Source organism: Bos indicus x Bos taurus, chromosome 3 (genome assembly GCF_003369695.1).
Source record: "Bos indicus x Bos taurus breed Angus x Brahman F1 hybrid chromosome 3, Bos_hybrid_MaternalHap_v2.0, whole genome shotgun sequence".
NCBI lineage: Eukaryota > Metazoa > Chordata > Mammalia > Artiodactyla > Bovidae > Bos > Bos indicus x Bos taurus.
Genome location: NC_040078.1, coordinates 26,792,662 through 26,818,373, shown reverse-complemented (window position 1 = coordinate 26,818,373; position 25,712 = coordinate 26,792,662). Strand labels below are relative to the sequence as shown.

The window sequence follows — 25,712 nt, the reverse complement described above, 5'->3', positions numbered from 1 at the left end:
TGGATCCTTACAGAACAATGAGGAATTAGTTGCAGATTTAAAAGTAGAGAGTCCGTGGTTAAGGCAAGCACAGACCGACAGGAAAATAGTAAAGAAGGGGCATCCAATTCAACAAATTCCATTCTACAAATATTCAGCAAGCATCTACCCTATGCAAAGCACCATGCTAGGCATTGCAGGGGGGAATAAGAAAGAAAAGAATTTCAAGACAATGAGATGTGTGTCAGAGAGCAATTAAAAAAAAAATAAGCACAAAAGAAAGCCATCCTGTTGGTGAGAAAAGAAAAAAAGAGTGGCAAGACCCTTGTTGTCTGTTTTTTCTTCACACTTGAAACTGTATTAAAAATGTCAAAGTGTAAATAAAAATGTAAAGGGAATCATTACAGGCCTAAGAGAAAGAACAGTTTGAGCAGTGGAGAAAAAGGTTAAAGGTTAGTTTAAAAACTTCACCATCTTGTTTAAAATCAGAGCATTCTAAGGTTTCTCTTTTTACTAAAAATAGAACTATGAGAGAAATGAGATATTAATAAGGACATGCTGATACTATGAATGATTAAACCCAAGATAAGCAAACACAGGCAGTCCCCTAATCCCCCAGTCCTGACTGATACCCACCCAGACAATGCCAGCTACAAGCAGGCAGGGAGCCCACCTAAGCAACCCTGGAAATGAGCTAAGCTTTAAAAGCCTATGCTCCAGGATGATGTGAGAGGTCCCATCCACTGACTTTTAAAAACCCACTTCCAGAAGGGAAGAGACAATTAGGGAAATGCCAATCCCTACACCCTCAAACCCAGAAAGCAAATCTTTCCTAATAATGCTCTTTAGGATTTAAAATCCTCCCATAAAAGACCAACCCTCTTAAGTAAGGTTTCAAAGCAGGCACCCACCCATTTCTTCTGGGATTTAATTCCCACATGGGAGTGAACAGCTGTGCTGGAGTCCTGGTTGGTCTCCAAGCTGAGCTGGCACTGTTGGCGTTTATATAGAGCTGCCAGCATTCAGATCTGCCAGGCCCCTCGCCAGCCTGCAAACACACACCTGATGCTCTGCCTACAAGAGGGGGGAGGGGGCAGGGTGCTAAGTGTGGGCAGGTGAGCTGGAGAAAGGAGGGGGCTTTTCTCTGCCAGCTGCTTGAACCTGCCCTGCCCTCCCCCAGCTCTTCTCTTCTCCCCAGACTTCCCTGAGATGATGCTAGCTCCTGGACCAGACCAGTGGGAGGAGGGAAAGGAAGCGGCCCCTCCCTACACTTACTGATGGGGAGGACGATGATGGGTATGTTCTTGGGACGCTTGCTCTCCTTGTCGATGAATTCCCCGGTTACTGTTTTCTCCCTCTCCGTCACACGACAGTTGTATTTTCCGCTGTCCTCCTGGCGGAGGTGGTAGATCTTCAGCACAAAGACACTGTCGCTCTCCTTGGCCACTTGGAGCTCGCCCCTGGCTTCCCGATGGGTGAATTCACTGTTGAGGACTGGCACAGCGTTCGGCCCCATGCTGGCGATGAGTGAGCTGTTGAAGGCCCAGGAGACAGCAAAGTAACGGTCGGGAATGTTCTGCGCCTCCAGGATGCATCTGAACTCCATCGGCTCTCCCACCGTGTACAGCCGCTTCTCCGTCTCCAGCCGAACGGTGAACTCTTTGTCTGAGAAAACAAATAACAAGATGGATGCATTCTGGGTGACCAAGGGCCCCAGCGCTCCAAGCTGCATCAGCAAATTCCCACTGTCGCCACCCTCTCAACAAGCTGACTACTGGGAAGGCACTGCCACACCTGTCTTAAGAGAAAAACTCTTGACTATCTCAGAGGAAACTCAAAGGTAGCCAGACCCAAAAAGTTTAAGGGTCTTCTTAATCCCAATCAAAGTGACGAAGCTCTGTCTGCAGCTTATAATGCCTTAGATTTCACTCCCAGAGATCAGCAAGCAATATCACTCCTAATTTCAATTTCACGGCAGATTACAAAGGTCCAACCTTGATCTATATACCCAGAACTCCGTCAAAGCATCAGGAGTACAAATATTTTCAGTAGATATTATAGACATTACCCTGCTAGACTTGTGAGATAAAATTACCCAGCGGCCCAGGTGCTGACCCCAATCTTAATAAATATTCTTTCTCTCAGTCTATTTATCTATCTGGAGAGAGAAAAAAAAATGTCTATTTTTCTCAGTCTATTTATGGAGAGAGAGAAAAATGTCTTCCACTCTCATGTGAATATTGCAAATAAAAAGACAATCCCTAACAAAATTGCATAGGAAAAGTGAAAACTAATGTCTTTTCACTAGTCCATCATCCACCGGATCAATCTCTAGAAAGATGGAGGGGGCAAGTACCTACTTCCACTGACAGCCACATGACCTCTAAAACAATCAATGAACTCAAGCACCCTTCAAAGAACCAGAGGCTTAATCGGGAATGGGGGGAGGGGGCAGGGCAACGATCAAAGAAGGGCTCACTGCCACTAACTGTCCTGCACACCATGTAATGGTGTGTCTGTCAACGCCATGAGACAATGATCGCGTCTCATGGGCACCGGTGGCAGGGGACAAAGGAGTGAAGGGCAGGAGAAGCTTCTGGAAACAGTCACAGAGCCTTGGGTAGGGGAGGCTGTAGCTTCAACCACTGCCCAAGTCCTTCTCCTCCCAGTTCCAGCTCTGTTCCTCTAAAGAGAACATGGAAGGGAGAATCTCATCACAGGGATGTTTGAATTCCTTGTAGAATCATAAGCTCCAATCTCAACTGTCTTCCTTACACTGGCGTTCCCACGTCTTTACCTCTATTATCAGGGCCTTTGCCTCATTCTTTTTTTTTTTTTTGGCCACCCTGTGTCGCATGTGGGATCTTAGTTACCATGACCAGGGATCAAACCCTCGCCCCCTGTGTTGGAAGCACAGTCTTAACCACTGGACTACCAGGGAAATCCCACCTTGCCTTGTTCTTATCCCCTATCCCATGCACTATTCAAGCAGACGAGAATCCCATTTCCCTAAAAACACAGGAATCACAAGAGCACTTGCTTCCACATTACCCTTCTCGTTTTGTACCCACCCATTCCTCAGGCTCTCCATCTCCTCCCTTCCCACCGGAGCCCGTGTCTTGCCCCAAATACCTATCTTGTCCAGCGAATCAGCCTCTTCCTTTTATTACCCAAACTTGCTGACAAAGTGAACTAGACGCAATGACTCTAGGGTCTCACTTCCAAAGTGACACCTGTTGCCTCGGCTTTGCCTCCCCAAAAGACCAACCTGAGAGATGTGGGTTTCACTCTGCCAGCCTCTGTCTAGACACACACACCCACATGGGACTGAACCCATGTCAGCTGCCAGACACTGGCTTTCTGGTCAACCACATTGCAGTAACTTATAACTCAACATCAATGATTTAAACAAACACACAAAAAAATCACCCCTTCCACATAAATGCCACCAAAGTCTTACGAACAGGTGCCCCAGACCTCAGACTTCCCAATTCCTCAGAGTCAGGCTGGTTGCAACTGTGGCAGTCTTCCTTAGATTCTTCTGATCTCATGGGATTCCCCCTCCTGGCATGGTGACGCCTTCACATTGCCAGGTTAAGATAAGATTCCTCCTTTCTGCCCAGCAATTTGCCCTTGTTCTTTCCTAGTCAATTAAACCTCCATACACTGATGTATGCTTTTTCCAATCCCCTCTCCCTCCTCAGCTCACTGAAATTTTGCTTCTGACCTTCTGCCACACTTCGCTGACTGAGCAAATGTCTCCAGTGACACCCCCGCCCCCCAACCCATCACAGCGGAAGGCTTAGGTTTGAGCCTCTGGACCAGCTCTCCTACTTTGTGTCCGTAACACTTTCCGCCCTGCTTCTTGCCAACTGGCCTGACCACTCTGTTTCTCTGTCACTGGGACTGGCTTCCTTGACCACCTCTCACTGCCACAGTTCTCCTGGGTCCTTTCCCAATTTCACCCCACGGGCTTCTCCTGGGGCCTCATCGGTCCCAAGTTCAACCTCAAACTGAGCTCCATGTCTGATGACATGCTGGCTGCTTCACACACAGAGCATCTCCATGAGAGTCTGCTTGCAGGATGGACTCCTTGACCAAAACTGACAAGAACAAGAGAAAAGCCAATCAGTGCTGCCACTGAAGGGGAAGCAGAGGCTTTCAAGTATCACTCGGCACATCACCTCATCCCTCCTTATCACAGTTCAAGGAATCACCCTGAGCCCCAGCCTCAGGGCTCCCAATAGTTGGGTTCCTCCTTCCCTAGTCCTCTCCATTCTGTTTGCCCCTGGCACCCACTGCTCACTTGCCAAGTCAGTGCCACTGACCCAGCTGTGGCCTCATCAGCCCTTCCCTCCCTGGTCTCCTGACTTCAGATCCAACCTGTCAGCTCAACCCTAGGTGGCCTCCATGGTTTTTCCTTTCTAAAACCCAGTCTGACTGTGCCACTGATGTGTTTACAAATCTCTATTCCCTCCTCCAAGTGTCTACAGCAGTGGTTTTCAGACTTTGCTTGGGCAGAGGAGAGGGGGGTCTTCCTTTCCGCATACAATGTCTTTTATTGCCCGATATAGAAAACGTTTCGTTGAGGCAAGGAGGGGACACTGTAGGCCTCACATGCCTTCCTTCAGCACCCCCCACCATGGCGTCTACCCACGCACACCAACACGCACACATGTCCACCCACAAAGCGACTGCTCAGGCACCTCTATGGGGCTCTTAGGAGTCCAAGGAGAACAGCTTGAGAGATGCTTGGACCAGAGAGTCAAAGCCAAGCTCACATTACAGCAGATGGGGCTTCAGGCCATCTTTCCTATCTCCTATCTCTTATCTCTCACCACTCATATCTGGAACTCAACATCTGCCTACCCTTGATTCCTCTGTGCTTGCCAAACATGACAAATAATTCTGTACCTTTATGCTTCTCCTCCTGATGCATGCTCAAGCTTCAAGCCTCAACTCAAAGTCACCAAATGGGTTGGTTTTCCTGACTCTGCTTTAACGACCCCATCCAGGAAAAACACTGTTGTCAGAAGAATGATATTCACTGTGTCCCCAGGGCACCCCATCCACCACACCATCATCACACTTACTGCCCTCCACTCAGCCCCTGGCTTTCATATCTGCAGTTCCCTAAGGCAGGGACCAAGTGTTCTTCATCTCCGAGTCCCCGAGGCCTATCACCACACCTGCAGTGCTGCAGAGACTTACTAAATGTTGACTGAAATGAAGTAAGAGAAGGGCAACACTGGGGCTACAACCACTGAACCAGAACATCACTGGGACACGGAGTGAAGTCATCGACTTTTTGTTTTTTTTCCACCTAGTTTTCCCTTTGCTTAGTCTGGATACATTTGCTGGGGCAAATTCAAAAAAAAAAATCCTCATTCCAAATTGGCAAGATTAAAATAAAAGAAGATTAACTGATGCAACCTAATTTAAAAGCATTAAGACTCAAAATGTGGCCCAGACTTTTGAAGCTGCTCTTAAAACCAGCCAGGAAGGGAAGGGATAAATATGAAATAAAGCGCCTTCTGTGGATTTCTTAGTACCAGAAGTTTCAGAAGCCGCTAAATACTCTGGATCCTACAGAACAGATAAAGTGCTCCCAGTCCAGGAGCCTAACCCTCCTTGTAAAGTTCTAACATCCATTAGGTACCCAGAGAATCGCTTCTGCCCTGTTGGCTCTAGAGCTGTGCTTGACAAAGCGTAGACTGTCTACAGTGGAAGTGTACTGAAAACTCAGCTTCCCAGGTCCCACCCCGGAAGCCTGACTCAGGAATCTGTACTGCCCAAGCCTGGGTATCTGTGCTATTAGGTAAGTCAGAAGCACAGCCCCAGAATGACAGAACAAGTGGGGCAAGAGAGCTATGCAGAGACCAAGACCACCACCATTTAACTGGAGCAAATGGGGCAGGAGAGTCAAGAGACAGGTCCTGAAGAGAAGTCCCCCCCACAGCTTGTACTTCAGGCAGTCCAGCTCATCTCCCACAAACCACACCTCTGATCATCAGAACAAGGCAGCCCCTCATTAGAGGTGAGCAGTGATGCAAGGACCCTTGGGCACTTCCTGCATCTCCATGCCAGCACAACCATACCCTCCAACCAAAACCAGTGGACTGAGTGCCCACAGTACGCCTGCCCCCAGCCCAGCTGAAGCAGCCACCAACAGCTGTCAGGTCTAATCTGGAGCCCAGCTGGACTCAGGGGCTGGGAGAGCACAGTGAGAGAGGATCAGGGCTTGGGATACCTGGCCCCTAGGGACCCAGAGTCCTTGCAGAGTCGTCAAAGGAGTCTACACCACCTCCCGCCAGACAGACTCACCGGTGGGCTGGACGTTGACCACGGTCCCCTCAGAACGCTTCCGGGTCATGGGGTACCACGAGCCGTCCGGGTCCTGGATCCACTCAGTGGCCTCGCAGTAGAACTCGCCCTGGTCGAAGGGCTGCAGGTGGAAGATGGTGAGGCGGAAGGTGGTGCTCCCCAGCTTGTCCAGGCGCACCTCCCCCAGGCTCTGCCTCTGCACATAGTCGCTGCTCGACTGCAGCACAAAGTTCCGGCTCAGGGCGATGACCTCCACCGGCTTCTCGCCGCCCCGCTGCCGGAGCCAGGCCACCGACAGGTGGCTGTGCTGCAGCGTCTCCGTGGATGTGTCACATGTGAGCTCCAGGCGGTCCTGCTCCACTTTGTGCAAAGTCTGGGGCACAGCGGTGGCCTGCAGGGTGTCCGGGATCACTGCAACACACGAACCGCCCCAAGCACGGTCATTAGGCCACAGATCTTACGCTCGAGGGGCTGAGTGCCAACCCACCCGGGCTTCCACAGTTCTGTGGGGCCACGGAGGACCCCGGGCAGCACAGAAACAGAACGACACTTCTGTCTGGATTCGGACTGCAACTGTTTGGCACTTAACGCTTCCTGTCTGGTATTTCAATAACACTCAGATAAAAAGTGGGTTGGGAGCAGAGGGATAAATTGGGAATTTGGGATTAACAAAGACACACCACTATAAATAAAACAGAAAACAACAAGGGCTTACTGTGTAGCACAGGGAACTATATTCAATATCTTATAATAACCTATAACAGCAATCTGAAAAAGTACATATATATTTATGTGTGTGTGTGTAACTGAATCACTCTGCTGTACACCTGAAATATTGTAAATCAGCTAAATTAAAAAATTCTATTAAAAAATTGATAAAATAATGTTTGCAGACACTGCATGTCATTTTACACAATAAATGAACTCACTGAAAATAACATGTCAAAGAAATTTTATGTCAGGTGAAATAAGACTTTGTTGTTCAAAGTGAAATTGCTTTCAGAAACTTTAACTTGGCTACTGACTCATCTTCAAACAAAAAGAGTTCCTGGAAGTTGGAATGTCACATTTTCTATACAACTTGCTCATTTTCTCCTTTCTAGCCACTCCACGCCCATGTTCCCCCAACTCACGTCAGCAATGCAGTACTCTAGAAAAGCTATTTCTTCTTTTTTTTTTTTTAAAAAAAAAAGGGTTGTGGCAGAGAGAAACAGCAGGGTCCTCAATTTTTTAGTAGGTTTAATTTTCATATAACTCATGTGTCAACATGTGCTCGTGGGCTGGAAGGAAGCCATGAAATGGGGATGAGTCAGGCAAGCGATAAGATTACCTCTGTGGTCACCTGGTCAGCATTTTACCCTGGAGACTAAACATCATCCTCTTCTCTGATTTGAAGGGTGGAAATTTTGATTTCGTTTTTATTATCATAATTAAGCCTGGAAGTTATGACTTGGACAGAAAAACAGAATGGCCTTGATATTTCTGACCCTTCACATTGGGAAACTGTGGCCCAGAGCCAACCACATGGAAATCTCCCTCCCCGGCCCTCCCTCCTCCAGCTCCCTCCCTCATCTGGGGAGCACAGGGGTAAAAGGAGACTGGTGCACAATTCCTTACTCTGACACCAAAGGACACACAGACCCACTCCAGGTCTGAGCAGAGTCCTGCAGCCACACTTGCTTCCTGACACAGCAGCATCCCCAGTGGCTCAGAGGCGCCATCTAAAGGCCCATCATTTCCTGGAGGTTTGGCCTCTTCCTGCAGATGACACATGCTTCATCTTCCTCATCGGTTCTTCAGCTTACCAACCACAAATGTCCTTGCCTTATATTTTTATATCCCCTTTCATCAGTTAGAGAGGGTCAGTTAACCTCCTCTTAAGTTCTTAACATCTGCATTAGATCTTCTTCTTTAAGTTGCAGCTTCAACATTCTATTTACAAGTGAACACATAAAACTTGCTTCACCTATGCTACTTGGTGACCTCTAAAATATTTGGGGAGCTTTGGATTCTTCTTTTAAAGTCAAATGCTATGTTATGTGCTCAGTTGTATCCAACTCTTTGCAGCCCTGTGGTCTGTAGCCTGCCAGGCTCCTCTGCCAATAGAATTTTCCAGGCACGAGTACTGGAGTGTGTTGCCATTTCCTACTCCTGGGGCTCTTCCCAACCCAGGGATTGAACCTACGTCTCTTGCGTCTCCTGCATTGGTAGGCGGATTCTTTACCACTAGCGCCACCTCGGAAGCCCTAAAGTGAAAGCGGAAGTGAAGTCGCTCCGTCGTGTCCGACTCTTTGCGACCCCGTGGACTGTAGCCTACCAGGCTCCTCCATCCATGGGATTTTCCAGGCAAGAATACTGGAGTGGGGTGCCATTTCCTTCTCCAGGGGATCTTCCCAACCAAGGGATCGAACCCAGGTCTCCCGCATTGCGGGAAGACGCTTTAACCTCTGAGCCACCAGGAAGCCCTCAAAAGTCAAATAAAACTGTACTATAAAAGAACTGACTTAGTGTTATGGACTGAATGTTTACACTGTCCCCCATCCCCCAAATTCCTGTGTTGAAACCCAATCCCCACTGTGTTGGTATCTGGAAATGAAGCCTTTGAGAGGTGATTTGGACATCAGGATGAAGTTCTCATAAATGGGATTAGTGCTCCTTTAAAAAAATTTTTTTGGCCGCACTGCCTGGCATGTGGCAGTTCCCCAACTAGATCCCTAGTTCCCCAACCAAGGATCTAACCTGAATCCCCTGCATTGAAAGCATAGACTGCCAGGGAAAAAGATTCAGGGATTAGCGCCCTTATAAAGGGACCCCAGACAGCTCTCTCGTTCCCTTTCTGCCAGGTAAGGAGACAAGAGAAAGTTAGTACTCAGCAATCCCCATGAGGGCCCTCCTCAGAACTGACCACACTGGCACCCTGATTATCTAGACTTCCAGCCTCCAGGACAGTGAGAAATAACTGCTTGTTGTTTAAGCACCCAGTCAGTCTAGGATAATTTATTTTCACAGTTTAAACTCACTACAACACTCAGGCAGAACATCAGCCACACGGACGTAGTCATCTCCTTACCCACGACGGTCGTCTTGGCGCTGTAACTCCCGAAGTACCGCTCGTCCGTGCTGGGCGTGTGGCACTCGTACACCCCAGCATCCCGCGTCTGGAGATCAATGATGTGTAATAAGGCCAAGTTCCCCTGGACCCTCTCCACGTAGATCTGCCCGCTGCGGACACGCTGCGTGTAGATGGCATAAGAGAAGGTGTCGTCCATGGTGCTGATGATCTGGATCTCGCGTTCTGGGGCCTTGGGCATGTAAACGGACCACTGGAAATTCTGCTCAGAGGGCCCCTGGAAGCCACTGACGTTGCACCAGATGGTGATGTGAGAGCCCTCCGTGCGGTACAAGGGTCCCTCCTGGATGCTGACTTGCCGCTGCGCTGACACGACACCTGTGGGGGAGACACACATGACGGGCTCTCTCACGTCTCAGACTAAAATGCAAAGCAGGCAGCAGTCTACAAAGGGCTTGTGATTCAAGTGACATGATAATAATATAAATAACTTAGCGGCCCTTTCCAAGGTGCTCTGTGATTTATAAATATTAATTAAAACATCCTGTGGTAAGGCACTGTCCCGAATTTGCATATATGAGAATGTGATCGTGCAAGGACATGGTCCTGTTATTTATTCAATGGCTGACCCTTGGGAATTTCATTTAGTCTCTCTGTCATTTAGGCGGCAGTTTTATATCTATTTATTAGTGCTGTTTATAAAGTTTTTAATAAAATGAGCAGGGAAAGTTGCATCCTTGGCACAAATTCCGAGGAGAACAAAAGCAACCACCTTGCAGTCTGGCTGAAATTAAATGCTCCTTTCTTGATTAGAGAGCTGGAAGGAGGGAGTCCTGGGTCCTTTCTTTGGTTCCGCACCCTTATTTGCAAAGGTAGGCCATCATGGACACATTTCATACACCCTCTTCCCTCCACACGTGGAGGTGGAGCTGAGCTCCTAAAGGCTGCTATTCACATGAACAGGAATGGGAAGGGCTGACGCAGAACCCTCCTGCCCAGATGCCCACACACCACCGATGGGGGCAACTGTCAGTGCCGCCCCAAGTCAAAGACGTTTCAAGGCTGCCCTGGAAACTGGGCTCTGATTCACCACCGGCTGCCCCGCCTCCTGGCTGGGATCTGCTTCTCCAAGTGGCCTCTGCCTGCCTTCTCTATGCTCTTAACATGGTCTCCCCTCGCAGACTTGGGGACAAGAAAGATAGTAAGTTTGCTTTCTCATTCCATGCCAGCACAACTGACTCTGCCTGAACCACTGAGAAGGCGGCAGGGGACATGACCCTGTGGCAGGTAAGGGCTAGTTGCAGCTCTGCCAGGAACTGGAGCTGGTGGTGCCATCTTGGACAAGCGGCTTTTCCTTTCTGGACCTTGATCTCTTCATTCATAAGATGATTTCTAGGAAGGCTTTGGAGGGGACTAGCATGTGTGACTAGCTTTGTCACTTATTACCTGTGACCTTGGATAAGTGACTTAACCTCTTGAAGCCTGTTTCCTCATCCATAAAATGGGGATAATCATGTGTGCCTCACAGAGTTATCAAAAAGACTGAATAAGACAAGATCTGTAACACCCCTAGCATAGGGCCTAGCCTATAATTAGTCCTTAAAGAAGAGCTGCTTGATCAAACCAGTCTATCCTAAAGGAAATCAACCCTGAATATCATCAGAAGGATTGATGCTGAAGCTGAAACTCCAATACTATGGCCACTTGATGTGCAGAGCCGACTTATCAGAAAAGACCCTGATGCTGGGAAAGATTGAAAGCAGGAGAAGAAGGGGATGACAGAGGATGAGATAGTTGAATGGCATCACCAACTCAATGGACATGAGTTTGAGCAAGCTCCGGGAGTTGGTGATGGACAGGAAAGCCGGGTATGCTGCAGTCCATGGAGCTGCAAAGAGTCAGACAGGACATAGCAACTGAAGAACAACAAAGGAAGAGCTGCTAACACGGGCCTCTCCTGGCTGGAACAGTCTGTGGCTCTGGACCCACAGGGAACAGGATTTTGGCCAGTGATCCCTCAAGGTCAGGCCAATGGCCTCTTGACAATGACACCATCTCTGGGCCACCCACTTCCACCCACAGCTGCAGCCCATTCCCATTTTCATGAAAACTTCCCCCACGCCCCCTCTGAAAGGCAATCACGGCTGTCCAGTGTAAACGTATCTGAAGTGGATCCAGCTGGGGAACAGCTGGGATGGCTCAAATCCTAGTGGGAAGTATCTCTAAGCCCAGCCTGGGGGATGCTTGGGCCTTAAAGCAAACTGATCTAATCTAAAACAGACCTTACAAGGAAAGGTCTGTGGCTTATAAACTTTTATTTATGCAGAATCTTTTCTCCCAAACAAAATCTTACATGGAATCCCATCTTGGCTGAAGCAACAGAAGTAAGGAAAGTGAAAAAGGGGGTAAGAGGGTGGCAAATCAAATCAAAGTGGTATGTGGATTCACTTGATATACTCTGGTTGACAGCATTTACAACTATATTCAAGACGGTTGGCAAACAGCTCATTAGTTATTTTCAGTATGTTAAAATGTAGTGTGTTGCATTTTTACTATGCGTACACTTTCTCTGACAATGTAAAAAAACAAACTATATATATATATATATGGGCTTCCCTGGTGACTCAGATGGTAAAGAATCCACCTGTGATGCAGGAGACCTGGGTTTGAGACCTGGTTGGGAAGATCCCCAGGAGGAGGGCATGGCAACCCACTCCAGTATTCTTGCCTGGAGAATCCCCAGGGACAGAGGAGCCTGGCGGGCTCCATGGGGTTGCAAAAAGTCGGACACGACGGAGCGAGTAAGCACTATATATACATAGCGACACTTGAGCCAAATGTTTGAAGTCCTCCAGAAATGGAGAACTTTGAAAACCATCTAACTCCATTCATAAGATTTTGGTCTCCCTGCATTTTAGTGTTCTATGACAAAATAGCCACAACCGGTCCCCACCTGCTACAAAGAGGACTGGAGGCAGGTCAGGACAAGCCGGCATCTTTCTTTAAGGCAGGACTTAACCTTAGACTTGCACTGGAATCACCCAGAGAGCTTTAAAAAATAACAGGGCCTGGACCCCAGCCCATGTAACTGATCTGGTGTGCAGAAACCTGGGCACTAGGTTTTTTTTTTTTTTTCAACTCAACACAGAGCAGTGTCCAGATGTCTCTATCGATAGAGTGTCAGCCAGGGGCTCAAACGAAAGACCAGATGCTGATTTAAGGCTCTCAATAGCTTTGAACTCCTGCCTTCACTGATCTGGGTCAAGAAAGTCTTATTCTCCTCCAGTGAATGGGCAATTGGGCAATAGAAAGCAGCTGAGGCCCATCAGACACTGGCTGCGGTGACACCCAGCATGCACTCTAGTTACAGGCCTTCAGAAGCACTACATCAGGGGATCATACACATTATTCCCCAGAAAGGTAAACAGTGTTAAGTGGCCTGAATAGGCCAGGGCACCAGGGTCAAAACAACTTTACTTGTCTCCTATCGGAAGCTGGTTATAAACAGTCCTGACAAATAAATAAACAGATAGTAGACTGTACTTTAACCACACACATTCAGCTGCACCTGCTTATTAAATATCTCCTTAATTTCCTTCCCACCGCACAAAGGGCCTTTGAACACTGAAAATAATGCTGTTCTTAGGAAGTGGACCTTAGCATAGAAATAGAAATGAACTTTTTCTTCTCAGCAGTCTAATTCCCCTTCCATACGCCCCACCTTCCCCATTTCCCTCTCCGGGCACTGCCCCTACTATCCAGATCTCATTTTCCTAAAGCTGTGCTGTGCTAAGTCACTTCAATCACGTTCGACTCTTTGCAACCTTATGGCCTGTAGCCCACCCGCCTCCTCTGTCCGTGAGATTCTCTAGGCAAGAATACTAGAGTGGGTTGCCATGCCCTCCTCCAGGGGATCTTCCCAACCCAGGGATCGAACCCGCATCTCTTATGTCCCCTGCATTGCTAGGCAGGTTCTTTACCACTAGCACCACCTGGGAAGCCCTTCCTAAACGCTGCTACCTTCAAAAAGACCCAGGTCCCCAACCCTGGCCAAGGCATCCCCTAACTCCACTGCACCTTTCATCTTCCCTCAGCCCACAACAGAAGGTTCCTCCGGGCTGGGATCACCTTTTTTTTTAAGTAATATTTTTTCTTTAGACATTTCTGTACTCTCTGAATTATTTTGCAATAAGCAAGTATCACTTTTTAAATTAAAACAATCCAAGTATTATATATAACTGTATAAAAAGGACTAGACACACACAAAAGACAGTAGAGTGGGAAATAAAAATAGGAATAAAAAACAAGGGCAACAAAAAATATTAATGAAAATGGTAGATATTAATTCAACTATATCAATAATCGCTTTAAAGGTCAACAATCTAAATGTACCAATTAAAACACGGAGATTGTCAGAGTGGATTAAAAACATGACCCAACAATATCTTGCCTACAAGAAACCACTTTAAACATAAAGACGCAAAGATTCAAAAGAAATGGGTGGGACTTCCCTGGTGGTTCAGTGGATAAGAATCTGCCTGCCAATGCAGGGACACAGGTCCAATCCCTGGTCCATGCCTCAGGGCAGCCTAGCCTGTGCACCACTGCTAAATCGGCACCAAAAGCCTGTGCTCTGCACAAGAAAAACCACTGTGATGAGAAGCCCCACTCACCGCAACCAGCTAAAGGCTGCACTCAGCAGTGAAACCCCGTGCAAACAAAAATAAGAGAAGTCAACGAGTGGAGAAAAATATACCACGTTAATACTAATCAAAAGAGCTGGAGTGGCTATATTAATTTTAGACAGACTTCAAAGGAAGGAAAATTATCAGGAACAAAGAAGGACATTACGTAGTGATTAAAAGAGTTAATTCTCCAAGAAGATGTAACAGTTCTTACTGTGTATGCATGTAACAACACAGCCTCAAACTACCGAAGGCAAAAAGTGAGACAACTGTAAGGAGAAATAGACAAATCCGCTATCATAGGTGATGACTTCAACACCCTTCTCTCAGAAATGGACAGAATCAGCAAGCAGAAAATCCATAAGGAGCAAAGCTGAACTCAGCAATATCTTCAATCAACTGGACACAATAGACATCTACAGACTTCATCCAACAACAGCAGAATACACACTCTTCTCATGCTCCCATAGAACATTCACCAACACAGACCACATTCTGGGCCATAAAGCACCCCTTAACAAAAAATGTTTAATAACTTCTTTTCATTTGTTTATTTATTGATTTGGCTGCACTGGGTCTTAGCCGTGGCACGTGGGATCTTTCACTGCAGCACACAGACTCTGTAGTTGTGGTGCCTGGGCTCAGGAGTTGTGGCATGTAGGCTCTCTAGCTGTGGTGCAAGGGCTTAGTTGTTCCGAGGCATGCGAGATCTTAGTTCCCTAACCAGGGATCGAACCCATGTTCCCTGCATTGTAAGGCAGATTCTTAACCACTGGACCACCAGGGAAGTCCACCCTTAACAAATTTTTAAAAACAGAATGATATAATATCTGTTGGCAAACCAAAATGGAATTAACCTAGAAATCAATAACAGATAACTGGAAAATAGCAAAATATGTGGAGATTAAACAACACACTTCTAAATAACACACACACACACACACACACAAATCTCCAGAGAAATAAATTTTTTAACTAAAAATACAACTTATCAAAAGCTATGATATTCAGGGAAAGCAGTGCTTAGAGGAAAATTTATAGCATTAAATTTAGAAAAGAAGAAAAACTTTAAATCAGTGTTTCCACCTTAGGAAACTAGGAAAGGAAGAGTAAAGTAAATCCAAAGTAAGCAGAATAAATTAGAGCAGGAAAAAAAAAGAATTAGGGCAGAAATCAATGAAATTAAAAACAGAAAATCAATAGAGAAAGTCAATGAAACCAAAGGCTGGTGTTTTTAAAAAATCAATAAAATCAATAACCCTCTAGCTAGGTTAACAAAGAAAAATAATATAAGTTATTAGTATCCAAAATGAAAGAGAGGGAATTGTAAGATCCCATGGAAATTAAAGAATAGTAAAGGAAACCTATGAACAACTCTGAGCTTCCCAGGTGGTGCTAGTGGTAAAAGAACCTAGCTGCCAACGTAGGAGACATAAGTGATGCAGGTTCAGCCCCTGGACTGGGAAGATCCCCTAGAGGAGGGCATGGCAATCCACTCCAGTATTCTTGCCTGGAGAATCCCATGGACAGCAGAGCCCGGTGGGCTATGGTCCACAGGGTCGCAAAGAGTCGGACACGTCTGAAGTGACTTAGCAACAGCAGCATGAACAACTCTGTGACCACAAATTTGATAACCTAGGTGAAACAGACCAACTCCTTGAAATAAACAATCTGCAAAACTCACATAAGAAGCAAAGACGATCTGAATAGGTCTATACCTATTAAGGATAGGCTTAATAGTATGGGCTTCCCTGGTGGCTCAGCTGGTACAGCTGGCTCAGCACCCTCACCTGCAATGAGGGAGACCTGGGTTTGATCCTTGGTTCGGAAGATCCCCTGGAGAAGGGAAAGGCTACCCACTCCAGTATTCTGGCCTGGAGAGTTCTATTGACAGAGGAGCCTGGCAGGCTGCAGTCTATTGGGTCGCAAAGAGTCAGACGTGACTGAGCAACTTTCACTTTCACTACACCTATTAAAGACATTACATCAATAATTAAAAACCTGTCAAAACAGAAAGCACCAGGCCCAAATGGGGTCACTGGTGAATTCTACCCAACGTTTAAGGAAGAAATTACACCAATTCTCCACAATCTCTTTTTTGAGCAGAAACAAAGGGAATACCTCTTCCTAACTCATTCTATTAATATCAGGCCAGCATTACCCTGATACCAAAATCAACAACAGCATTATAAGAAAAGAAAACTACAGACCAATATTTCTCAAGAACACAGGTGCAAAAATTCCCAAGAAAATATTAGCAAATCAAATCCAAAAAGTATAAAAAGACTTATATACTAGAACCAGTGAGATTCATCCCAGGTATACTTATTCAATATTGGAAAATCAACTAATGTTATATATCACATCAAACTTTAAAAAGGAAAAACCACATGGTCATATCAACAGATGCAGAAAAAGCATTTGATAAAATTCAACACTCATTCACTATAAACTCGCAGTAAACTAGGAATAGAGACTTTCTCAACTTGACAAAGACTACCTACAAAAAACCTTTAGCTAACATCACACTGACCAGTGAGAAGCTCAAAACTTTTCCACTAAGATCAAGAACAATGCAAATATGTCCCTTCTTGCCATTCCTTTAGAATAAGGCAAGAAAAAAGAGTATACATATTGGTATACTCTTAAAAGGTATACATAGTGGGGAGGAAGACAAAACTCTTTGCTTGCAGGTGACATGACTGCCTGTATAAAAAGAATTTTATTGCCAGAATACTACTGAACTAATAAGTGATTATAGCAAGATTGCGGGATACAGTAGGTTAATATAGAAGTCAACTGCTTTTCCATAAACCAATAATTAACAAATGAGAATTTAAAGTTAAAAGCATAATAATCACTTACATTAGCATCATAAATTTAGTCAACTGATCTCTGACAGAAGGCAAAGGCAAAACAATGGAATAAAGATAGCTTCTTCAAAAAAATAGTGTTCAAACAACTAGATACATGCAAAAAAAAAAAAGAATCTAGACACAGACCTTACACACTTCACAAAAATTAACTCAAAACAGATTAGGGACCTAAGTGTAAGATGCAAAACTATAAAACCCCTAGACGATAACACAGGAGAAGGTCCAGATAACCTCTGATATGGTAATGTCTTTTTAGCCACAACACCAAAGGCATGATCCATGAAAGAAATAATTGATGAGTTGGCTTTCATTAACATTTAAAATTCCTCCTCTGTGAAAACCAATATCAAGAGAATTAAAAGACAAGTCACAGACTGGGAGAAAGTATTTGTAAAAGACATATTTGATAAAGAACTGTTATGCAAAATGTAAAACCAAATCTTAAAACAATAAGAAAAAAAAACCTGATTAAAAAATGGGCCAAAGATCTTTAACGGACACCCCACCAAAAAAGATATACAGATTGAAAGTGAGCATATGAAAGGATGTTCCACACCATACATCATCAAGGAAATTCGAATTAAAACAACAAACGAGATACTACTACACACCTATCAGAATGGCCAAAATTCAGAACACTGACAACACCAAATGCTGGCGATGACGTGCAGCAAGAGGAACACTCATTCATTGTTGGTAGAAATGCAAAATGATACTAACGTTTTGGAAGACAGTTTCATGGTATCTTGTAAGACCAACCATATTCTTACCATACAATTCAGCACTTGTGCCCCTTGGCATTTACACAACGAAACTGAAAGCTTCTATCTACACAAAAACCTACACATGGATATTAGAGCAGTTCTCTTCATATCTGCTGGAACTTGGAAGTAAAGGAAATGTCCTTCAGTAGGTGAAAGGATAAACTGTGTACATCCAGACAACCAAGTATTGTTCAACAGTAAAAAGAAATGGGCAATCAAGCCATGAAGATATGGAGGAACTTGAAAATACGTATTAGTAAATGAAAGAAGCCAATCAGAAAATGCTACACATTGTATGATTCCAAGTAAATGACATTCTGCAAAAAGCAAAACCATGGAGACAGATCCGTCTCCATGAAGATCACTGACAATGGAGGGCAGGGATATGAATGGCAGAGCACTAATGTTTGTAGGGCAGTGAAAATACTCTGTATGATACTACAGTGATGGACACATATCATCATGCATTGGTCCAAACCCACAAAGTGTATAACACCAGTAGTGAACCCTGAGATAAACTATGGACTTTGGATGATTATGGTATGTTAACATATTCCTGGTTTAAAAATTTACCACTCTGATGAGTGATGGTGATAATGGGGCAAGTTATGCGTGCCTAAGGGACTAAGAGGAACTCAAAAGCCTCTTGATGAAAGTGAAAGTGGAGAGTGACAAAGTTGGCTTAAAACTCAACATTCAGAAAACGAAGATCATGGCATCTGGTCCCATCACTTCATGGCAAATAGATGGGGAAACAGTGTGAGACTTTATATTTTTGGGCTCCAAAATCACTGCAGATGGTGACTGCAGCCATGAAATTAAAAGACGCTTACTCCTTGGAAGGAAAGTTATGACCAACCTAGATAACATATTCAAAAGCAGAGACATTACTTTGCCAACAAAGGTCCGTCTAGTCAAGGCTATGGTTTTTCCTGTGGTCATGTATGGATGTGAGAGTTGGACTGTGAAGAAGGCTGAGCGCCGAAGAATTGATGCTTTTGAACTGTGGTGTTGGAGAAGACTCTTGAGAGTCCCTTGGACTGCAAGGAGATCCAACCAGTCCATTCTGAAGGAGATCAGCCCTGGGATTTCTTTGGAAGGAATGATGCTAAAGCTGAAACTCCAGTACTTTGGCCACCTCATGCGAAGAGTTGACTCATTGGAAAAGACTCTGATGCTGGGAGGGATTGGGGGCAGGAGGAGAAGGGGACGACAGAGGATGAGATGGCTGGATGGCATCACTGACTCGATGGAACTGAGTCTGAGTGAACTCCAGGAGTTGGTGATGGACACGGAGGCCTGGCGTGCTGCGATTCCCGGGGTCGCAAAGAGTCGGACATGACTGAGCGACTGAACTGAACTGAACTGAAGGGACTAAGGGTATATGGAAAATCTCTGCATCTGCCTCTTCATCTTACTGTAAACCCAAAACTGCTCTAAAGAAAACAAAGTCCTTATAAAGAACTCATACAACTCAACAGCAAAGAAACACTCTGATGAGAAAATAGGCAGAGCATCTGAACAGATTATTTTTTCCAAAGAAGACACACAAACAGCTAACAGATACCTGAAAAGATGCTCAACATCACTAATCATCAGGGAAATGCAAATTAAAATCACAATGAGGAATCATCTCACACCTATTAGAATGGCTACTATTAAAAAGACAAGAAATAACAAGTGCTGACGAGGATGTGGAAAAGGGGATTTTTGTGTCCTGTTGGGAATTTAATTGGTGCAGACACTATGGAAAAAAAGAGAGAAGAAAAAAAAAAAAAAAAAAAGAAGAAGAAGCTAAAGGCAAAGGAGAAAAGGAAAGATATACCCATTTGAATTTGGAGTTTCAAAGAATAGCAAGGAGGGATAAGTGATCAATGCAAAAAAAAAAAAAAGAGGAAACAATAGAATGGGATAGACTAGAGATCTCTTAAAGGAATTTAGAAATACCAAGGGAAGATTTCATGCAAAGATGGGCACAATAAAGGACATAAATGGTATGAACCTAACTTATTTAACTTACATGCAGAGTACATCATGAGAAACGCTGGGCTGGAAGAAGCACAAGCTGGAATCAAGATTGCTGGGTGAAATATCAATAATCTCAGATATGCAGATGACACCACCCTTATGGCAGAAAGTGAAGAACTAAAGAGTCTATTGATGAAAGTGAAAGAGGAGAGGGAAAAGTTGGCTTAAAGCTCAACATTCAGAAAACGAAGATCATGGCATCCAGTCCCATCACTTCATGGCAAATAGATGAGGAAACAGTGGAAACAGAGGCTGACTTTATTTTTCTGGGCTCCAAAATCATTGCAGATGGTGATTGCAGCCATGAAATTAAAACACGCTTACTCCTTGGAAGGAAAGTTATGACCAAACTAGACAGCATATTAAAAAGCAGAGACATTACTTTGCCAACAAAGGTCCATCTAGTCAAGGCTATGGTTTTTCCAGTAGTCATGTATGGATGTGAGAGTTGGACTATAAAGAAAGCCTGAGCAAAGAAGAATTGATGCTTTTGAACTGTGGTGTTGGAGAAGACTCTTAAGAGTCCCATGGACTGCAAGGAGATCCAAACAGTCCATCCTAAAGGAAATCTGTCCTGAATATTCATTGGAAGGACTTATGCTGAAGCTGAAGTTCCAATACTTTGGCCACCTGATGCAAAGAATTGACTCATTGAAAAAGGCCCTGATGCTGGGAAAGATTGAAATGTGGGAGGAAAAGGGGATGAGACAGACAGAGGATGAGATGGTTGGATGGCATCACTGACTCAATGGACATGAGTTTGAGTAAGCTCTGGGAGTTGGTGATGGACAGGGAAGCCTGGCGTGGTGCAGTCCATGGGGTTGCAAAGAGTCAGACACCACTGAGCGACTGAACTGAACTATGGAAAATAATACAGAGGTTGTACAAAAAAATTAAAAACAGTACTACCATATGACTCAGCAATTCCACTTCTGGATATTTACCTGAAGGAAACAAACATACTAACTCAAAAACATACATGAACATCTATATTCACTGCAGCATTATTTATAACAGCCAAGACATGTAAGTAACCTAAGTGCCCATCAACTGATGAATGAATAAACAGCATATGGTATATAAATACAACGGAATATTATTCAATCATAAAAAGGGAGGAAATCCTACCATTTCCAAGAACATGATAGACCTTGGGGATGTTATGCTAAGGGGTGGAGAGGTGGGAAGTGGGTGAAGGTGGTCAAAGGGTACAAACTTTCAGTTACAAAATAAACAAGTCCTAGGGATATAATCTATAGCATGGTGACTACAGTTAACCATACTGTACTATATATTTGACATTGCTAGGAGAATAAATCTTAAAAGTTCTGTAACTATGTGTGGCAATGTAGTTAACTAGTTAATGTTAATTAACTAGATTTGTGGAGGTAATCACTCTGAAACCAAGCAGGATCCTACAGGGCCTTCCTGGGTACAAAAGCCCCTCCCTGTCCCCCATTTCTTGACTATAGAAAGAGGCTTTAAGTCTTCCTAGGCCTTCCCCATGGAGAAGGCAATGGCACCCCACTCCAGTACTCTTGCCTGGAAAATCCCATGGACGGAGGAGCCTGGTGGGCTGCAGTCCATGGGGTCACTAGGAGTCAGACATGACTGAGCGACTTCACTTTCACTTTTCACTTTTATGCATTGGAGAAGGCAATGGCAACCCACTCCAGTGTTCTTGCCTGGAGAATCCCAGGGACAGGGGAGCCTGGTGGGCTACCATCTATGGGGTCGCAGAAAGTCGGACACGACTGAAGCGACTTAGCAGCAGCAGCAGCTGCAGCAACAGGCCTTCCCCAAGTTCCAAAGAGCAGACTCAAGCAGTAACTAGTTAGAGAACTGAGGAAATGCGGGAACAAAGGAAAAGCAGTCTAGCAAGAAAAGTAATGACAGCTTAAGCAACAGTGCAGAGACCAAACAGAGACTCTGGGCTCCTACTTACTCCTCAAGAGACACACATAACAATCTGATGCATATCTCTGAGTTGTTCTGCAGGAACCAAGACCCTTCCCACCTAAGGTGGAGGATGGAGACTATATGCTGACCACAAGCACCAGACCCCAAAATGGTCAGAACCAGAAGGTTGATGGTTAAGGTTTCCAAAACAATACCCCACTACCTCACCACCAACCACGGAGAAGAAAGGTCACGAGCGGATCACACATTCTGCAACCCTCACCTCTAATGTTGCCTTTGAAAACCCTTCTCTGAAAGCCATTGAGGAGTTTGGATCTTTTGAGCATTAGCGGCTTTGCTTGGTGCCTGCGATAAACACTGAGCTTTCCTCACCACCACCAGGCAGTAGATTGGCTTTGTAGCGTGTATCTGGGAGGAGACCAGAGTTTGCTTTGGTGACAATTTTACCATACATACAATATTGAATGATTATGTTGTACACTTGAAACTAATATAATGTTATATGTTAATTATAGCTGAAGAAATATATTTTTATAGAGAAAAGAAACTTTTAAACAAATAAAAGGACTAGAAAGAAAATACTGGGTGAAAAAAATGGCAACTGATTTTTATTTTCTTCTTTATTTTTACTTCTTCCCTCAGACCTCTGCAAAGAGTATAATTAGGAAAAAAACATTTAACCAAAATAAAAACAATGCATGATTACAAAATTTCTTCTGTTTGGACTAATGTGATATATGAATAATAATGAAACTGAGCAGGGCTCTATGGGGCCCTCCTGGATGCAAATCCTTTTCAGGTCCCCTGTTTCTCATTCATAGGAAATAGGTTTCATCCAGCCTCCTTGACCTTCTCTGAATTCCCAAAAGCAGATTCAAAGAGTTGCTAATCAGAGAATTTAATGACCAACTGGAGTAAACTCAGGGAGACAGTGGAGGATAGAGGAGCCTGGCGTGCTATATATATATAGTCCATGGGGTTGCAAAGACTAAACAACAATCAGAGAAGGGAGAGAAATGTAGAAATTGAGAAGGAACAGTCAAGAAACAATAGTACCACCATGGGACAGGGTCTGGGTTCTTCCCCAAGGATCACACAAAAACAATCCCTTTGAGGGCCTTCCCTGGAGGTCCAGTGGTTGACTCTACACTTCCACTACAGGGGGCATGGGGCACAGGTTCGGTCCCTGGTCAGGGAACTGAGATTCCCCCATACTTTCGTTGTTGTTGTTTGTGTGTTAGTCGCTCAGTTGTGTCTGACTCTTTGATACCCCATGGACTACAGCCCACCAGGCTCCTCTGTCCAGAGAATTCTCCAGGCAAGAATACTGGAGTGGGTAGCCAGTTCCTTCTCCAGGGGATCTTCCCGACCAGGAGATCAAACCTGCATCTCCTCTGTCTCCTGCACTGCAGGCAGATTCTTTACCATCTGAGACACCAGGGAAGCCCATGCTGCTACTGCTGCTAAGTCGCTTCAGTCGTGTCCGACTCTGTGCGAGCCCATAGACGGCAGCCCACCAGGCTCCACCGTCCCTGGGACTCTCCAGGCAAGAACACTGGAGTGGGTTGCCATGTCCGTCTCCAATGCATGAAAGTGAAAAGCGAAAGTGAAGTCTCTCAGTCATGTCTGATTCCTAGCGACCCCATGGACTGCAGCCCACCAGGCTCCTCCGTCCATGGGATTTTCCAGGCAAGAGTACTGGAGTGGGTTGCCATTGCCTTCTCCAAAGGGAAGCCCATGCCATGTGGCAAAACAAAAAGAAAACAAAAAAAATCAATACTTTTGAATTCTGCAGGTACTAAGCCCCCATCCTGCTTCCCTGATGGCTCAAACGGTAAAGAATCCGCCTGCAATGTGGCAGAACTGGGTTCGATCCCTGGGTTGAGAAGATCCCTTGGAGGAGGGCATAGCAACCCACTCCAGTATTCTTGCCTAGAGAATCCCACGGACAGAGGAGCCTGGAGGGCTATAGTCCGAGGGGTCCACAAAGAACTGGACATGACTGAGCGACTAAGCACAGCACTCAGCAGAGGTACTAAGGCCCCCTCCCAGGTAGAAGATGGTTAACTTCAGGTTATGCTGGAGATTCCTGGAACACCACCCTATTACCTCACCACCAACCAATCAGAGTCGGACATGACTAAGCAACTTTACTTTCTTTTTACTTTCTAACCAATGAGAAGAAAGTCTGCACACAGCAGAAGCTAAAGAAGACTCTGACCACCCACCCAGATGACTTTCCCTTTCATGGTCAAGCAGAATCTTCGGAGTTGGGAGTTGGGCATAAATGTCATCTCCCCAGGTTATGAAGCGACTTAGCAGCAGCAGTAGCAGCAGCAGGTTATCAACCTCCTGAATAGAGCAAACTTTCCTTTCCAACCACACTCATCTCTTACGTGGCTTTCAAGCAGCAAGCAGCCAAACTCAAGTTCAGTAACAATAAAAACTATGTATTTGGTACACCAAATACAGGAACCACAGCTCTGGTTCCTGACCCAGAGCTCCTAAAACTCTTGGAATTTCCTGAGTTATAGTGTCTTTTGTCATTCACAAGGAGCCTCTTGGAACAAACAGAAGTTTACGCTAATGAGGTAATTCAAGGTGAGTCGTTAGTTTCAGAGGGGCTGGTCATGCTTAGAGGGGTGGACCTTTCAGCCCCACCCTCTGAAGTTAAAGGAGGAGAAAGGGGTTGGAAGTAGAGGTTAATCACCAGTGGCCAAAGATTTAATCAATCATGCCTATGTAGTAACACCACACACTTGCCCCACTGCTCTACATAAAAACCCTAAATGACAGGATTAGGAGAACTTCCAGGTCAAAGTGCTGGGAGGTGGCACACCTGGAGAGCTACTCTCTCGGACCTGCCCTTTGCACTTAATACAGCTGACACCTGTGACTGACAGGAAATGCAGAAACTACAGTGTGACTTCCAAAGCTAGGTCATGAAAAGACACTGGGGTTTCCGCCTCGCTCTATGGGCTCACAAATCCTGAGGAAAGCCAAATGCCATGTCACAAAGACACCAGGCAGGCCGATGACCAGGCCCACAAGAAGCCTAGTGCCAACAACCAGCCATGGTCGCCAACAACTAAGCCACCCTGGAACCGCCTCCTCCAGCCCCAGACAAGATTTCAGTGACTGCAGCTTCAGATGCCATCTTGACTACACCCTCCCTGGGAGCCCCAGCACCAGAGCTAAAGCTAAGATGCTCCTGCATTCCTGATCCACAGAAACTGTATGAGAGAATAATGCTTACTATTGTTTTATACTCTGGGTTTTTTGTTTGTTTGTTTTTGCCTTAAGAATTATATTCACAATTGCAGTAACTACTGGTTCAGCAGAACACAGTTTCTCCAATCAAGATATTTATTTTAGGACAATTTTTTTAGAGCAGTTTTACATTTACAATAAAAGTGAGAAGAATTTATTGTTCCTTTAAGTTTTGAGATAATTTTTTTGTACCAATATATGAATGATAAAGACACCAATGGGTCTTAAAATGGAATGAAAAATTATATTACATGAACTTGTATATGTTCTTCTAGAAAAGAGTTCCATAAACTTCAAGAGATTCTCAAAAGGTTTCAAGATCCAGAAAAAAAAGAAAAAGATTAAGAATCATTGCTTTAGACAATAAATAGTCAGGGGGAAAGACTATGTCCTTTCAGATTAGTTTGGACAGTTTCTACTCACATGAACACATGATATAGCTTAACTAGTTTTTCAAGATACTGCTCATTCCTGTTTGCTCCCACTTTTTCCTTTGTGCTGAGTCCTAGACAACCTGGCTAGGGGCAGTATGATTCAGGAGTTAGTGAGCAGGGAGGGGCGGCTGCTGTGCCTGTGAAAGTCAGCTTCTCATGCATTTCTGGAACATGCCTGGGCTGAGAGACTCACACCTCTAAGCACAGGATCTAACGTCTAATTCAAGACACGTAAGTGAGCGTGTCGAAGTGTCAGAAGAATCTAGCTCACCATCCCACATCTATTCCAGTTGTGACCTCTATAATCCTCAGAGCTCAATCAGCACACAGCTTTTACAAATTCTACATGTGACTTGGCCACA

At 45.0% G+C, this 25,712-nt stretch overlaps 1 protein-coding gene across 4 annotated transcripts in view; it reads right to left on the bottom strand.

Moving 5' to 3' along the window:
- IGSF3 (immunoglobulin superfamily member 3) overlaps nucleotides 1–25,712 on the bottom strand; it is a 129,981-nt gene that overhangs the window by 54,050 nt on the left and 50,219 nt on the right. For all 4 annotated transcript variants that reach the window (XM_027535813.1, XM_027535823.1, XM_027535828.1 and 1 more), the window contains exons 3-5: nucleotides 9,374–9,751; nucleotides 6,304–6,714; nucleotides 1,255–1,644 (exon numbers count right to left, since the gene is read on the bottom strand). In XM_027535813.1, the coding sequence (XP_027391614.1) occupies nucleotides 1,255–1,644; nucleotides 6,304–6,714; nucleotides 9,374–9,751 (1,179 nt within the window). The remainder of the gene's footprint in view (nucleotides 1–1,254; nucleotides 1,645–6,303; nucleotides 6,715–9,373; nucleotides 9,752–25,712) is intronic.